General features: G+C 39.1%; 1 protein-coding gene across 1 annotated transcript in view; it reads right to left on the reverse strand.

The window, feature by feature from the left end:
• Positions 1-17,391, reverse strand: part of ZNF536 (zinc finger protein 536) — a 299,046-nt gene that overhangs the window by 188,606 nt on the left and 93,049 nt on the right. The window contains exon 5 of the mRNA XM_075101471.1: positions 1,740-3,911. Within this exon, the coding sequence (XP_074957572.1) occupies positions 1,740-3,909 (2,170 nt within the window). The 5' untranslated portion in view covers positions 3,910-3,911. The remainder of the gene's footprint in view (positions 1-1,739; positions 3,912-17,391) is intronic.

Here is a 17,391-nt window from a genome sequence, read left to right on the forward strand (position 1 = left end):
CTTTTCCAGACAACCCTGGAAGGGTTTGGACAGAATTTAAGCAATTAGAGGATCTTTTATTTCCAATCACTCGATGGCATTGCAAAACAAAAGTGATGCTTTAATATAGAAAGAGGAGCATTCTCCTGCCCTGCCCAGTGGGTAGGATTTTTAAAAGTGAAAGTTAGAAAAATAATCATCTTCATCCTGACATACTTTCAATCCTCTTAAAACAATCTCAACAACTATATATAGTATGAAATTTGCTTTTGCCTGTTACCCTTGTTCTTACACAGAATTTTCTAATGTGTCTCACCAGCAATAAATTGTGAACAAGGCTATGACTCTAAGAGTAGACAGTGTGTTTCATGGGTATTTAAACAACAGCATTAAGTACTATAGGAATCTGTGGAATGTGGAGTGCAGATTTATGTGTCTTAACAATTTCTTTACTGGTTTGTAATAAGCCAGAAAACTAACACTTTATTTTTATACTAATTTGGCCTCAGAAGTAGAGTATACTGGAGCATGACAAGAACAACAAAAATAAACTGGCATATACTTAATAACTGTAACAGTGAATTGCCTCCAATACTGAAATATTTATCGGAACTGGGGGGAAAAAAACTAGAAAGAATTACCCTCAACAGCCTGCTACCAGCTCTTTAACAGTAGGCAATGTAATGCCTTAAGGTACCTCAAACTGTCTTTCATTTTCTAGACTTAATGGCTGATTGCAGAAATCAATGTTGCCATTAGTAACAGAGTATTTGTTATGGCATGATTTCCTCTGTTGTTAGGCTTGCAGAATGATTACAGTATTAGCGAGGTGCTTTCTTTATAAAGGGCTGAAGATATAGCTTTCAATTTACTATCCATTAGTAAGTGACTTTGGAAACATAGATGAGGCCAGAAATCTTACCTGTTGTTACTTGGAGATTTTATTTCAGCAGTCATAGGCTAGTAACTTTAAAAATGTACCAGGAAGCTAAATATTTTAGACATCTCCAGTGAAATATTATCTGCTTTGCTATTTTATACACAGCAAGTTAACACGACATACAATGCAATTAAAATATTTCAGTCCCATTTCTGTTTTTTCTTGTACTTCCAAATAGATGTGAATTAAGCAGAAGGCTTCATACATATACACATAAGTTAAAAGATTGTCAAATAGTTAGTAATTTGTATTTTTTAATCTCTCTTTAATCAGCCCAGTGGCCAGGTACAAGTAGGTATCTCCACTAAGTAACTGATATGGGAGTGGGAATAAGGGCAATCGGAGAGGTTAGCCAGCACGCTGTTTATTAGTCCTCTTTCTTTGAGCTATAGCTCAAAGAAGGCATCTTTCCTCATCCTGTTAAAATGGAGGAGATGGAAAGATCTGCAAGAGAGGCACCATGAATAGAAGAGAAGGGGAAAAAAAAAAAAACACCTTCCAAATCCTAGAGGGTGAGGCCCGGGAAGTGACATTGCCATTGGTGACTGTACAGACCCTGCACGCTGCTGCCAGTGGGGTGGCGGAGGTGACAGCTGAAAGGCTAGGAAACCTGCCCTTGGAGGGGAGAAAAGGGTGAGCCGAGAATTAACCTCAAAGGCATTGCAGGAACCCAAACACAGATGTTCTGGCGTATAATACCATGTCCCTGTGGACTGCTAGAAAACGATCTAACAAGAGAATGCATAAACTACTTTGCTGATGTGATCTCAAATACAGCTACACAGCTTTCAATGCAGAGGGGAAGAAGAAGTTATCGTACCTGAAGAGGAGGGTGAGGAAGGATGTGGGCTGTCCTCCTGGGCACTCCCCGTCTGCGAGAGACCCCCACCTACTCCACTTTCTTCAGTAATATTAGAGGACCCTGGTGTTGTCGACCTGCTGACAGACTGAGACTCTTGATCACTTCCAGACCCACGTCGCTCATCAAGACTACCTTGAATTATTTCATCTTCTCCTTTCCTGTCTCTTTTGTGGACCCTGGAGTGAACAACCACTTGGTGGTATGTTCTAAAAACCCTTCCGCAGTCTGGGCATTCAGTTGGCTTTTCTTTTACGTTTCCATGACTTTGTAAGTTGTAATCGAGTCCCTGGTTCATACCATGTGACAAAAAATCTCTACTGCCTTCTAAAGGGTCTAGTTTGTTTGGCAAGTCTCTCTGATTGCCCATTTTAGTGCTGTGAACCAAATCAGCAGGCATTTTCTGCTTAGAGCCATCTGCTCCTACTAACACATACTCCCGCTTCTCCTTATCAAATATAACTCCAGCATTTGCCAAAGTGTCTTCATGGCTGTGCTGTATCTGCTGCTCTTTAGACAAAAAGCCATGTTCCATGGCCATTCCCCTTGCCATAAGCTGCCAGGCCTGATAGCTGTTTACTGGATCCATCTCTGCCGCTTTGGCGGCAGCTTGTAACCTTTCTATACAGCTGGATTTCAGAGGAGGCACCAGATTGAGACAGCCCAATAAAGAATGTTTATCCCCTTCAGCAATACTGTGGCCAATGCCAGAAATCGGTGAAAGGAGCTTCCCCAAGACTTCTTTCTCTTTCATGGGCATATCTCCTTTGTTATAGATTTGATTTTGTTCACTTAAACTCGCTTTGTCAGGAGGAAGAAACCCACTCTGCAAACATGACAGATATCTTGAATATAAGTTTGCATGAGCTTCCTGGGACATGCTGCTGATGGAGACAGGTACTTCAGGATCATTAGGAGATTTGTTCTTTACAGATAACTTATTCAGGTGAACTTTCATGTGGTTTTTAAGAAACCAAGGCTCTTTGAATCGCCTCCCGCAGATCTGACAGCAGTGTTCAAAGGAATCCTTGTGCTTTCTCATGTGGCCTTTTAGGAACCAGGCTTGGCTAAACACTTGGCCGCACACCTCACAACGAAACTCATTGGTGGATTGCTCCCCATTCCCGTTGGAGCCCTGGCCCTGTGCTGACTCTGCAGTTATGTGAGCCTTCTCCACGTGGCTAATCAGCTCCTCCTCCTGCGAGGCAGCGAAGTCACACAGAGTACACTTGTAAGGCTTGTGCAGGATCCGTATGTGCCTGTCCAGCTCTTCTCGCTTCTTAAACTTGCCTTTACAAAACGTGCATCTGAACCCAGCTGTCTGAGCGACAACTTCTTCCTGGACACTGACTGGCTTTGGAGAGGGAACAGGGTTTGAAATATCAGGTGTGCTGTGATTAGCGGGCACAGACAAGTTACAGTTTGCGAGAGGCATTGGCTGGGTGTGCTGCTGTGCTTTCACATCAGGTCGTGGCTGCAAGAGGCTGCTCTTCATCTGTTTGTCCCGAAGAATTGCTCTCTCCTCCAGCTCATGTAAAAGTCTGTTTTCTTCTCGGACTCTTCCACGGCCTTTGCCGAGGTTTCCAAGTTTATGAGTACGCAGGTGTATCTTCAGGTTTCCTTTCTGAGCTGCTCTGTGGTCACAGTATGGACACTTAAATGGTTTCTCTCCAGTATGAGTTCGCATGTGTAGCGACAGGATGCTATTAAATCGAAAGCGTTTCCCACAGAGGGGACATGGGTACTTTCTGTTTTTCCTGGCATCATCCTCTATATCGCTCATCTGAGACATAATCCCTAGGTTTTGTCCATTTAAGAACTGCTGCAGATCCACACGCCCATTCAAACTGGTGTCAACCTCTCTATTGAGCTGGTTTGCCAACAGTGCCATCTGACTGCTGATGGGCTGGTTTGCTATGGACATGTGGCTTTTGTCTTCTAGTGGTGCTGATGCCTTCTCCTCTGGATTCTGCCTGTTCTGGAGCTCCGGGAAAGCATGGCTGAGCTGGGAAGTGATCTGGTGCAGCTTCTGGCTCATCGAATACTGCCCATTGAGTATGGTGCTGTTGAGATGGGCATCAGCTTCTGGCACAGCTGAAGAAACACCAAGGCACAAACTAGCTTCCTCCATCTCTGAAAATCAGAAGATATTTTAGATTCAGACTGTGATAGAGTTACAAGCATTGAATCACTGACGTACAATTTGCATTTTATGTTTTACCTGCTCATAATAATGCAAAGGAATTAACGTAAAAACAATAAAAAGTGTATTAAATGCCAACTGTGCTACACAATCATACATGTGCTTTCATCATTCTGCATGTTTACCAATAACCATTAATTACTACTTTAAAAACGTGCTACAGTTTCAAAATCTAATTATTATGGAAGGGGCAAAGGTTTTTGCCACCTCCTTTGTATTTCTTATTGTGAAATTGCACCTGTTTACATTTCTAAATCTATAGAAAAAGAAGTGTTATGCATCTCTCCCATTTCCACTAGAAAAGCCAGGGGAAAAAAAAACCACAAAACCCCAAACAAAAACAGAAATCCATTTGTAACTTTCAGTTCCATTAACCATATTCAAGATATTACACATTCTACAATAAGAAAGATAGTTTTATGATTTGACAAAAAAAAAAGATGGTATGATATTTAGTAGTATACAATAAAACAAGATAATGTTTTGGGAAAAAAATAAAGGAAAGGACAAGCTTTAGAACAATAAAAGGGATTTTGCTTTAGTCAACAAAAAAATGCAGTAATATCTCATTAAGCTGATTAGTATGCTGCTTAGAAACAGTACTAGGTGCTGTAACACATGATTATAATCATAAAAATCCTTCAGTGTTTGCAAGTAAGCATTAACGAGGTATATTAAATTTTAAGGAGACTGCGACTAGCAGCTTTGTAAACCTCTGAGATTAAGATTTAACCCTTCTGTTACAAAACATTGTTATTTTGTCATTTTGAAACTGAGCCCATCAAAAGGCACATAAATTATCTTCTGCCAAGTCTTTTAATTCATCATTGAGAACCTTCAGATTTCAGTTCTTAGGAAAACTTGCCAGATTATAGAAGGAATATCTCTGTCCTTCGACAGGTAAAACATGTGATTTAAGGCACTTTGATTTGTTTTAAAGAGCTCTCTTATGGAACTAGATAAAACCAATTAAAATCTGGGGAAGGTGTTGTGGAAAGCCTCAACAAGTTAAAGAATTTTAATAACTTTCCTAATACACAGTAATGACTACAAATTGTACCTACACTATGTATATGGCAGAAAATTAGAATTCAAAGCTGTTTGCTAAACACAAGTGCTCTGTTCTGGTCTGCATAATAGTCCACAATAATCTTCTATACTTGCCACTTCTCTACTCTACACAGAAATAATGTACCTATAAAATTCTATTTAAAATATACAGTTTTATATTAATAACTCTCAAACTATATGATGCTATGAGGTAATATTAGAACAAAATTAAGATCTGTGTCATTCAGTGGAATGATTTAACACTTTATTCACTAATCAAATTACTGAATTCTGTATGTTATTGAATAATTAATTTGGTAAACTTTCTGTTTAGCTTTAGCCAAAAGCATTTACTCGCTATGCATTCTACAAAGGCTGCAGGCACAATCCTGGTGGAAACCATTCTTCACACAGCTTCATAGTGGCCACTTGCTAGACAATTTGAGGCCCAAATATGGCAAATACTTAAAATGCATGTAATTGCACTCATGGGAGTAGTCCAGTAGACTTCAAAGGGTGACTCCTGAAAGCAAAGTTCCACACATGCTTAAGTATTTGCAGGAGCAGGGCCTTAAAAAATAAAAAACAAAAAAAAAAACCATGGGTGGTCTCCAAGAGACGACCTATTTGGTCCTCGACAGGATGATTGAGGTTGTGATACAATGCAGATCTTGTAAGAAGGGGGAAGTGTATATTCGTGTGTATTAAAGATGAACATGAGCTACAAAATTTTGCTTTGAAAAAGGTCTGCATTACATCTAAGTTTAACAGTGCTCAGATTCAGGTTTCATTCTGGTGACCCACTACTTACATGCTGCCAATGTTGTTGTTTATAAAAATATTAATGAGATCAAGTATATAAAAGGCAAAGGCTTATACCTATAAGGTATAGGACTGCACTTAAGCTTAGCTTGCAGCGTCTGATTTCCGAAGGTAGAGGAATGCAGTCAAGCCAGGTCTTCACCCAAGGCCATGTAGAAAACAAATACAATTCTTGATATCCATGAAAGTTTTCTGTGCAGCAGACCACAATCATTCAAAATGTGGGTACATACAAACACTTTTTTTAACATTTTTGAAATTTTGCTTAACTTTGAAACGAACCAAATTTCACATTGAAAAGGATTAGCTTCACATCTGAGGGTTGTAGTGCTGTGCTTAGAACTGCCACTGCCTGAAGTTGACTGAGATTTTGAATATCTGCTTACCCACTTCCTAAAAATAAATTAAAACAACAACAAAACAAAACAAACCCCAACAGAATCCACCTTCTATCTGGATTCCACATACCACAGGTATTATTTCTCCTCACCATGCTTAAACAAGGCAAGCTGGCAAACAAGAACATAAAAATTCAACAAATGCGTTGCATGTACAGACATATACATATATTGAAGAGGGTTTAGAAAAGTCTTTTTGAATTGTCATTATTCTACAACAGCTTGAAAAATGCAGTCTAAATTTCATTTATTCAGTTGATCTCAATAGGAACTGGTGCCTTTACATCCTCAGGAAGGTTTGGGTAGTTAATTTTAGCATTTTATGCTCTATCGAATTTGGAAATGCTGACAGATCCCAGTGGAGTTTATTAATTCTGATGTTTAACCCTAAGCATCAGTTCAAATGTATGGTTCTTTGGACTGGGGAGTGAAGAGGAAGTTGTGGTGAGATTTTAAGTTATTCTGTGGCTCTTTTTCAAAGATAACTTTAATAAAGTTACACCAGCAGTTATAGTTGGAACATGATAATCTTTAACTATTTTTTGCTATTTTCTGTCTCCCACAAACACAGAGACACATACAACGTAGAATATATAGGAAGAGTTCAAAAAAAATCAAGAGGAAGAACAAGCCCATAATTTTTCATTTAAAAACTAATTTTTTTGGATCAAGTCTGGGGAGCCTGACCCACACACATTGATCTTTTGCAAATTTTATACATTTTGATGGAATATGCAGAAAGGTCAGCAAAGTCTCTGCTTAGTGAGAAATAACCACCTGTAAATGCTGCATATTCTGCTCAGCTGTTCAGTTTCTAGGATCGAGCTACCTCAATCTCAAGATGCTACAGTTCTTCACTTAAACTGTATTCCCACCCTCACCTGCCCCAGCTTCTTGGAGTCCTGTCTCCTGCCTCTGGCTCTGAATTGTCTCTTCCTCCCTCCTGCCTCGTTTCATTGCAAAGTATAATCATGGTATTCAAAGTACTGCCACATGAAATTACCCCTCCTGCAATTCCCAGTTAGTGCATTTAGGAACACAGGGACCACACTTTCATGTAAATCAGACTCTTGGTATTCTTTAGCAAAATCTACCAGAATCTCATCTGTATCCACATGCAAGACAACTAAAACTCCTCATCCATCATTCCACTATGGATTAGATAACCCAATCTAATTTACCTAATTTCTCTAAAAAAAAATTAGCAATTTCATTGTCTCCCTCTTTATTCATCATCCCTGTCTAGATCTATGACTGGACAGGGTTACACTAAGTTGAGTAAGGGGCTTTTATTCCCCAGTGAGCTTCTTGCTTCAGGCCTTGCAGGTCAAGGTCCCCAGCTTGGTGTCACGGTCGTTATTGCACAGCCTCTTCGCATCAGCTAGGACCCTCTCTCAGGGTCTGGCTGCTCTCTACAGCACCCAAGAGGTGCAGGGGTGCTTCTGCATCACAGCCATGCTCACAGCCACGCAGTCATCCTGCCTCGACACAGATCTCCCTATAGATGCAACTGCCCTCCTCAGACTGGTCTGATGCCCAATTTTACCCTATCCATTCTGCCCCAAAATGCTAAAACACTCAAAAAAACCCTCACGTGATGAATGGACCTCATTTAGCTTTAACAGATAACCAGTTTGTAATTTCAAGTGTTTTGACAAACATTTTTCTCAACATCTATCTTTGTTATGTCCTGCCCTTCTTAACTCCCCAAACCAAAATGCTAGCTATTCAAAAATAAAAAATTTGGAAATGCCCATTTATAAGTGCTGATGTGAAGCTTCATGGTAGGGAAAATTTCTAGCTTTCAAGTTTTAAATATATAGTATTCTACATTATTTTCGTGATTCTCATCTCTCTTGTAAGGAGAAAACAGAACATTTTGCCACCACGTGCACTGGGAACAGAAGCACAATGTTCTCTGCAGCTACCGTATGTTTACAAAATCAACTGCAAATCAAACTTGAGATTGTTAAGAAATTCAAAATCAAAATATGTTTGTTGAAATTTATGTAGTAAATTTTTGACCTTTATTATCTCAAATGTTTTGTAAAGACAGCGTCCCCCAAGACATGGCACTGTACAGCGCCCATTGGTCTCAGGAGTTGTTCACAGGCTGCCCTTCCTAACCTAAAAAAACCCTCAGCTCTTGCACAGGCGAGCCACTCCAGCCAGGAAGCCCAATCCTCACCCCGCTATATATGTACAGGCTACAAACCAGCTTGGTTTTCACTGCACATGGCAGGGCTGGAGCAGCCCCTCAGTAAGAAGCAAACAAACCATCAGAGGACAGTCATTTACTGCAGCGGGTGTGCAGTTTCCTATTTCTGTGAGGAGAGCACTTAGCTTATGAAATTCACAACTGGATACATATATTATAAAAAAACTCTCTCATCTCCCACATGAAGGTACAGTGAGACATTCAAGTCCCTTTGATGATACTAATAGTTATTTTGATTTCACTCACATTCTTGCCCTCAAGACTATTTCCTGTGATATCAATAACTAAAGTTCTGACTTTAGCCATTTCAATTGAACACACAGATTTTATTTAACTATTTGAAATGGATTACTGGAATTTAAAACCAATTATGACACCAGAAATGCCTGTCATCACAACTACATTAATGTAATATGAGAAGCTTGGCTTCCTTTTGCTGGAAACAGAGGGGAAAAAAAGATGGCAACTAGAATAAAAAATAGTTTCAATATAAATGTATGTCTACACATGTGTAAACATATGAGCGCACACACATATCTGTATACTTACACATATATGTATACACACACCTGTTTTCTTTGTAAACAGATGGACCAAATTCAGCTCTCATTTACACCTGTTCATTCCTACTGGACACACACACTAAAGCATTTCCCTCATCATTGCTGCAGAGAAAACAGTCATTTTAAAACCACTGTTGTGCTGTTATTATAGCTTAGATTAGGTTAGTTAAAAGATTTACAGTTCAGTAAGCAAAGTAATGCTTTACAAGCTCACGTGCTTAAATGACAAGCTCGCTCTGGCCCTGATCTTCTGAGCAGCGAGAGTTACACACACTGTTACTTATGCTTTCAGAATATAGACCTGGTATTTATCTTTCCAGCTAGAAAAATTCACATATATCTACATGATCTGGTGGTCCACTGACAAATTCTAAATACCCCAGTACAGACTGCTTCAGTTCTTAGCAACTCATAAACAGGTATCGCAGAGAAACTTCAGAATATATATTGAATTTTTATTAAATATTGTTCTTACTGTTGTAGCTGAAACAGTTTAACTAAGGCTGTTATAAGCATAATACACTCCTGTTAAAAAATACAGAACACCAGACTACTGAACCCTTTCAGGGTCATTAAACAGCTGTAAACATTATTACAAAAATAAACCAGAGATTTCATGCTTACATTTTAGCCCAGAGCTTGGTGTGCTGAGCAAGTACATTTTTTTCATCTCTTACAATCAACGCTGGTGACATTTGGGCATCCAAACAAATTACATCACAAATATTACTGAGGTGGGTAGGATACTGAGCAGTTTATTTGCCAGATGATTAATATGTAAACAGTAGGGCAGGATAGATGACCTACTCTTCTTTGACTGATTTGTAGGCAATACTAAGAGACATAGATGTAAGTAGTTAAATTTTAACAGAAATGTGTGCACAGAAGGGGGGGGGGGGGAGAGATCAGCTGTATTTAATGCTACTAGGACAGCATTATCCAATCTGATAAAAATGAAATAAACATTAGGCCATATTCTATTCTTATTTTACAGAAGTAAAATAGAGTAACTGCATTGAATTCACTGGAGTTTTTCCTCTTTTTTTTTTGTTTTTGTTAAGTAGGTGCCCTGCCTGCTCCTTGGGCTATAAGAGAAGTATATTAGGGAAATATATGGTTTCTGCAGTGTACAGAATGTCTTTTAAAAAAAAAAAGTCGGCCTACAGGTAACGTGTCCTATCTATTTGTGTTTGTTTAAACATTAAGGCCAACTTGGTAATTTGTTATTACTACTACTGTTATTTACCACATTTAAGTTTTGTTGTCATTGCAAAGCATATATAGCTTCTAAGAATTAAAAACTGGGGCAAAGCATCACTCAAACACAGTACGTACAAAGTACTGGGTGATCCTGTGCTGACCAGCTCCCGCAGTCCTGACCAGACACCCAGGGCCAGGGCTGGAGCCTCACACTAACACCCATCTTCCAGCACCCAGCCGCTGCGAAAGCACGCAGCGGGAAGCAGGGAAGACATTTGACAAAACTGTAGCTGCTTTGTAGTGCTGATATTTAAACAAGCTGCTTATTGATTCTAAAACAAAGTACTCCTTTAGTATCAACGGAGCCAACTCATTCCACAACAGTTTTTAATGTCCTAAAGAAGGGTTAGCAGAGGGATTTTGAAGTTTCAAAAGTCATTAGCAGACAGAAAATTGTTTGCTAAGGCTGTACCGCTTTCGTTCTGGACTGAGAATACAGTTGCTTTCTAAAATACCTGTTACATCTATAGGGTATTTTCTAGCTAGCACAGTGTTTTGGACTGATAACTGATCAGTTGAAGATAAATCACCAGAACAGTCTTTGGTTGGTAGCACCCATGGAGTGGAGGACTATGAACTGTTTGTGATCACAATCTAGGAAAACGAGCAGAGAGGAGAGGAGAGGTCATTTATAAATCTCACTCAACAGATTAGAATAGAAAGATTAGAAGAATGCAGACAAGCTGTTTGATTTATTGCTACTTTGCATGTGACTTAGCAAAATCTGTTTTCCTTCTTATTTATTCTATTCCACTTGCATATACTTAAGAAGTCAGATCCAAAGAAGAGAAAGATAAATAATTGGTACTGAAAGTTCAGTAGATTAAAAAAAACCAAACCTGCTTCTTTTCCAGGCACTGGTTGCATCTGGGATCATTATTTTTTAGCTTATAAGCATTGATTCTCATTTTACTTTTTTTTTCTCCCCCCTAGTCTTCTCCTGATTACAAAAGTGAAGATAAGAGTGATACCAAAATTCAAATGGGAGCCTGATTTGTGGAATGCTTCATTAGACCAAAGCTTCTGTTACTTTAGAAACAGCATTTTTAAAAGTAAATTTGTTGTTTTCATGTAATTTGGAATGTATACAACTGATTAAGCTCTCTCCAATTTGATCAATCTCCTGTAGCTCCTACCTGATCATTCACTTTAATTAATCTAACTGGCATCTGCGTCAAGATTGAAGAAACCTTAAAATTGAGCTTTAACAATCTACTTTAGTACCATGCAGTACAAATCAAATAATAAAATGCCTGGAAGACTTTGCAAAGCATATTTATTATTTCATTTTTTGTCATTTTTACCGCATGAAATTGGCTCCGAATCTTCTATTCTCATTTGAGGACACTGTACCGCACTGGAAGTCTGTAATACTCTAACTCATTACATAATATTAAAAGATACATAATGTTGACCCTATTAATCTTGCATTGCTCACACTGACAAGTACCAAATAAAAGGTGGTGCATTTCAGCTGGGCAAGGTCAGGAGAATCAGGCCCTCTATACCAATTACAAAGACATCAAGCAAGAAGAGTTAAGACCACAGAACCCAAATCATAGTTTGAAACAATTTAAATCTAAAACTGTAATGCGGAGTTGATGATTTTATTTTCATTTCACAGACTTAGATTTTGTGCACAAATATAATGTCAAATGCACGTATGTCCGGAAGATCAAAGCATGATTGATTGTGAAGTATTCATATGCGATAGCTCAGCGAGATTTTGTTCACAAGGGCACCTGTCAGAAGCATACACTTGGATACAAATCATCAAATACGTATGTAAAATCATTACTAAAATCCAGGCATGCAATCAGATAGTCAGTTGTCTGAAACTGTTGGACTGTAGCCAGCACAGTGGCTCAACAGACTAATGCTTTGGTCTTTGCAGATCCTCAGGGCCCTGGTTCAGTTCTTCCTGCTACTGGTCAGGTCAACTGTCTGTACCTAGTGTTGACTTTCCTGGCACTTAATGCTAGAAGTAAAGAAAAAATCCCCGAGTCCATAAGTTCCCTTTGACCTGAGCCACAGAAACATCTGCTGGTTGAGTCACGAACTGCTTGTTGGCCAAGTTTAACAGTAACCGATCCTGTTGCGGATCAGCTCTCTCAGCAGTAGGTGTCACTGCAATAAATAGATGGATTTCAAGGGACAAAGACACACATTCCCAACGAACATCCCTGAATAAAGAGAGTTTCAAAAAGAAGTATATGGTCCAATTAGACTTTTTCTTTAACTTTATGCAAAATGCTGGAAATCTGGTTTGGGGAGAAATGAAATTGCACAAGTGGGCTTGCCAGCAACAGCAAAGTAATTCTGTCCTTTAGTCCTATATCACAGAGATCCTTCAATTCACATTAATCACCTGCCTGCAATCCCAGGTCTATTAGGTAAAGACTGTTACAGTTAAACCTTTTAAAAAAAACTCTCTAACAAATTAAGTCATTTTCTCTAGTGGAACAAAAGATGTAGTTATATGGAAAGACACTGCACGCTCAACTGTAGTTTTAGGACTTAACAAAGACCACAAGGTTAGCTTATTTTCTGTCAAATTAGAGAATCCATACACAACCATATCTGCATACAGAACAAGAAAAAAAAAGAATACTTACAACAGCTTTGGGCAGTGGGTGGGGTGGGGTGTGGGGGTGGGGAGATGTCTCAAGCATATATTTAATTAATAGAGTGTATATTTTGAAAAAGCAGTAACCAATTTATATTTGAAACAGAAATATGTGGTACGCCGAATAATACCACAGAGCTGTCAGCCAAGTCTACACCACATTTGGTTTCATTATCACAAAATGGTTTGTAGGATAATTAAGGATGCTCCAAATTGCATACTACTGAGTTAGACAGTAGACAAAACAATGCATCACTAAACATACGGGCATCACTAAACGTTCTGTGATGACATCAACACAGAAACTACGTGCCTGAGTAAATGTTTTAATGTTAGTCAAAAGGAAAAAGAAAGATTAATACATTAAACCTTGCATTACCTGTTGCACATGAAGGAGAGCATATGCAACAGTATATACTCTCAAAGTACGTATATAATACAGCTGAATTTATTTTACTTCTAATGATATGGAGCTAGTAATAAAGGAGAGGAAAAAATATAGAGATAATTAAAAGATAAATTATTCCATTCTTCAAGGTCGATATATTTAAGAGAAACCAACATTTAAAAAGTCCCCCCCACACCTGAAAAGCATAAAGGGCCACACTCTGTATCTGGATAGAGTTATGCTCCTCCTTTTCCTCCGGCATGCTGCTGAAATGTCCCCAGCAGTAATTCACACCAGCTCATACCCTCGTATTCTGTAAAGCTCCCCAGCATCATGGGTCACCAAAGCATATTGTGATCAACACAACAAGACAGGAGGGGAAGACATTTTCTGCATGTTTCTTTGCTGGGCACAGAAATAGCCAACATCTTTAATAAAATGTAAATGCAAACCGTTAGAAACTCAGAAGTAACTTGCCCAATTTCAGTGCTCGCAAACTGCTTCCAAGGCCATAAAGGGACTGAATTTTTTTGGAATTTCAGCACTGTAAAAGTGAGTATCCCTAACTGATCATTTTCACATCTCATTTAGGAAAAAGCTCGCCATGCATCTTGACTTAAATAGATGTCTCATCCTCTGTAAAGAAGCCAGGGACAGAGTCCAGAACTCTTGACTCCTATTGCTTAGTCCAGTATGCCAGATAGCTTTCTTTTATCAAGCATAATTGACTGCTGAAAAGACTGGGTTTTTAAACTCATGACAGCCTGTCAGCATAAAAAATTTTTGTTAAAATATTAGAGAGTTATTTTGGTTTTTAATAACTGAGATTCTTGGCTGTTAATCTCTTATACCTCCAATTTCTGTCTTCTCTTTTCTTCTCTCAACCCAACTGATTTATTTGTCCTCTCCCTATAACACACAGACTTGGTGGCAAAAAGAAAAGCCATAATTTAGAGGGTCATAGTGATTCTTAGATACAAGTGGCTTCAATGAGTTATTTTTAATACTAATTTCCTGGAAAAGGATAACATTGAGAAAGCCTCAGTTTCAGTGCAATTAGACTGAGTAAAAGACACAGCCGAAAGAGGCAGGGATGCTAGGCGGCCGTTGGATGCGGGGAAAAATAAAGCAAACATTGCTCAGAATGCTCCTTGTGTTTGTGATCTCCAAAAAAGTAGAAACAGCAAACTTCTTGCAGAATTAAACTGAAAAAGATAGATGAGGAAACACAATACAAACTTAGACTAAGGATAGAAAAAATATATCACTCAAGAAAAATGAAACACTAAGAAACACAAATCTTCTTCCTTTGGTGTTCCAGTCTGTGCACACTTTTACTGATACAATAGATTACTGCTGTTGTCATTTAACTTTATTAATTAATCACCATCATGAACACAAGGGCAGAGCCAGTAACTCTAGAAGCCACCTCATACCTCCTATGATGCTTTCACACTGAGGTAAGTGCTTTAGACTTAGAAGGGTGTGGTTAGCAGTCACTGTGCACAGTTAAGACACCGACAGCTTGATTTTGAAACTACTATAACCTTATCTGCTTCAAGGTCAGAAAATATTTTTAAAAAATGCTCTTTTTCAGACTGTCACTTCAGAGAAGCAAAAGAAAATACATGTCTCTGCAGTACTGCTAATCACATGGTTCTTTCAGATGGTTTCTTGAGCTGGAAGGCAACCCCAAACAGGAATGTCTATACTAAAAGTAAGTGACTTGGGAGTATTTCCCTGTTATTTCCCCAGCTGCTTTTTAAATTATCTTTACCTGCCAGAGAGAGATCATTCTGCCTTACAATAACCCTTCCTCTTCCTCTGAATGATGGAGCAAAACAATTGTACAGTTCGTTATTTCCTTGGTTTAATCACAGATGTCACACAAATGACCATAAACCAAGGTCACATCTTCGCAGACTCTTGAATGTAGTGAGGTACAACCCACAAGTGAACAGAGAATCTCCTCCTACCATTGCGCAGCAAGATCAAGTACAGGAAAGGGAATGGCTACATAGTGCATATATTGAAGGAAACATAGATGCAAGCACTGATTATGGTAAACAGTATGTCCTTTTAAATACAAAGGCAGCACGACCGTTGGGATCCCAACGAGCTGAGCACCGATTGCTGTTCAGGCACCCCTGTTTTACCTGGGCACAGTAGCTTTGATCGTTAATAAAAAGGGCACCGACAACTTGGCAGACACACAGCAGATACATGAATACAGGGGAGGAGGAATGCTATAAAAATACAACAACATATTTTAAAGCTATCTGAAGGATAAAAATCCTTTAAATAATTTTTATATTAATTGCAACATTCCAGGCCCTTGGCTGAAAAGACAACCTACCATGGTTGATAGGTCAGTGGCAACAAAGCTGACAAAGAAAGTCTTATAAATGCAATCACAGGATGACAGACCCTGGCAAGTTCAATTATGGTTGCAAAGTCCGTTGGGAGATGGACTCTGCTAACTGCAGTATATCCTTAAGAGCTAGCTCTGGCCACGTACAGCTCTGACCGAACTCCTTCGAGTGACTAACAGGATCTCTGGGGTCTCTAGTCCCATGGCAGGCTAAGAGCAGCTGAGAGTTATCAGAAGGACCAGGGACTAACAGGGAGTGCTTTACTGCAAGAGTTTTGGATGCAACGTGCAAATAAACATAACCGAGTGGAACCGTTTCAAGTCTCTTGAATAGTCTGTGCAAATGAGCAGTTTGCGTTCACTTCCCCCAGCTCATGGAAAACTTCACTCAATGATAATTTATATTGCTGCAAACCTGTGTGAATCTAGGTAATTTCAGCAAAATACAAAGCCAGACAGGAGGGGGAGAGACTTGGTGGTTCTGTTTCAAGGACCTGGCCACAGGAGGTGTTGAGTGGGCTCCCAATGCTTGCAATAGGACATCAAAGGGCTCCTCATTGTATGGGGCCAAACACCAATAGCCCCAAAGCTGAGAGCATTCATGAGTTCCCACACAAAACCTCTGTATTGCTTCAGTTGCCCAAGCAGAAGCTCATTTTTCCTGTTGTACAGATTTCCAGTGCCTTGCACCTACACTTATAGAGATTGTTACATCTGTCTTTCTAATTAAGAGGATTTCCATCTCCTTCACTTTCTACATCTGAAGAGACCAGCTATTCTTATTTGATGTAAGAAAGCAAGAAGGGGATGTATATAGCTTCTCATACTTCAGTGCAAAATTATCTAAGAATTCAAGTCATATTTAATCAAAGTATCAGGCTTCCTTGTAGTTTCCTTTTCTTTCCTTTTTTTTTTTTTTAAGTCACAGAAACCAAGTCCTTTCTCAATTTTGATTGTTGACTTTTATTTTCCTAGTGACGTTAAAAAAAAATAAATCACCATTTCTAAAGGACTTCTTTGTTCTCTTTCTGAATTTTCCAAAAATATTGTAAAATGACAATGGTATAAAAATTTTACTGTAAAAAAAAAATATATAAGTACTGTGAATAAGCAAAGTTATTCATTTATATCCCTAGCTTATGAAATGCCCGTATCATGTATCCTTTATCCAACAGCAGACTCTTTTAGCTTCAATCACAAAAGCTAACAATATGTTATTGATACGATTTCAGGAAACTGTCAGCAGGCAGCTTAACTTTCAGCTCCTCAGCTATGGTAAGCGTATGCACAAAATACACCTGTACCTCTCCTGCATGAAAGCTGGCAGCAATGCACACATTCCTGTCAGCTGTCACAGCAGAATAAAGAGAAATGTAAACAGGTCTTCCTCACTAAACACAGCCTCATACTCCTTACACAGCAAAAATCCCGCTACTGGTTTCACTGGGAATTTTAACCAGCATCAGAGACGCATGTCAAACCACTGAGGTGCAGCTGATCACTCCCTGCAAGAAGCTGGAGCGAGAAGCAGCTGGGCAGGTAACCAAAGATACTGCTGTGGGCCCTCATCCTTCTTTCCCCATGCCCACCTCCTCCCCAGCACTAAGCTGTCCTCCAGCAGTTGGCCTTTCACACTGCTGCGAATGAGCATCAGGCTTCCACCTATCACATCCAATATATTCAACACAAAATCAATAGGAAGGCTACTGAACTG

This window comes from Phalacrocorax aristotelis, chromosome 8, assembly GCF_949628215.1.
Source record: "Phalacrocorax aristotelis chromosome 8, bGulAri2.1, whole genome shotgun sequence".
NCBI lineage: Eukaryota > Metazoa > Chordata > Aves > Suliformes > Phalacrocoracidae > Phalacrocorax > Phalacrocorax aristotelis.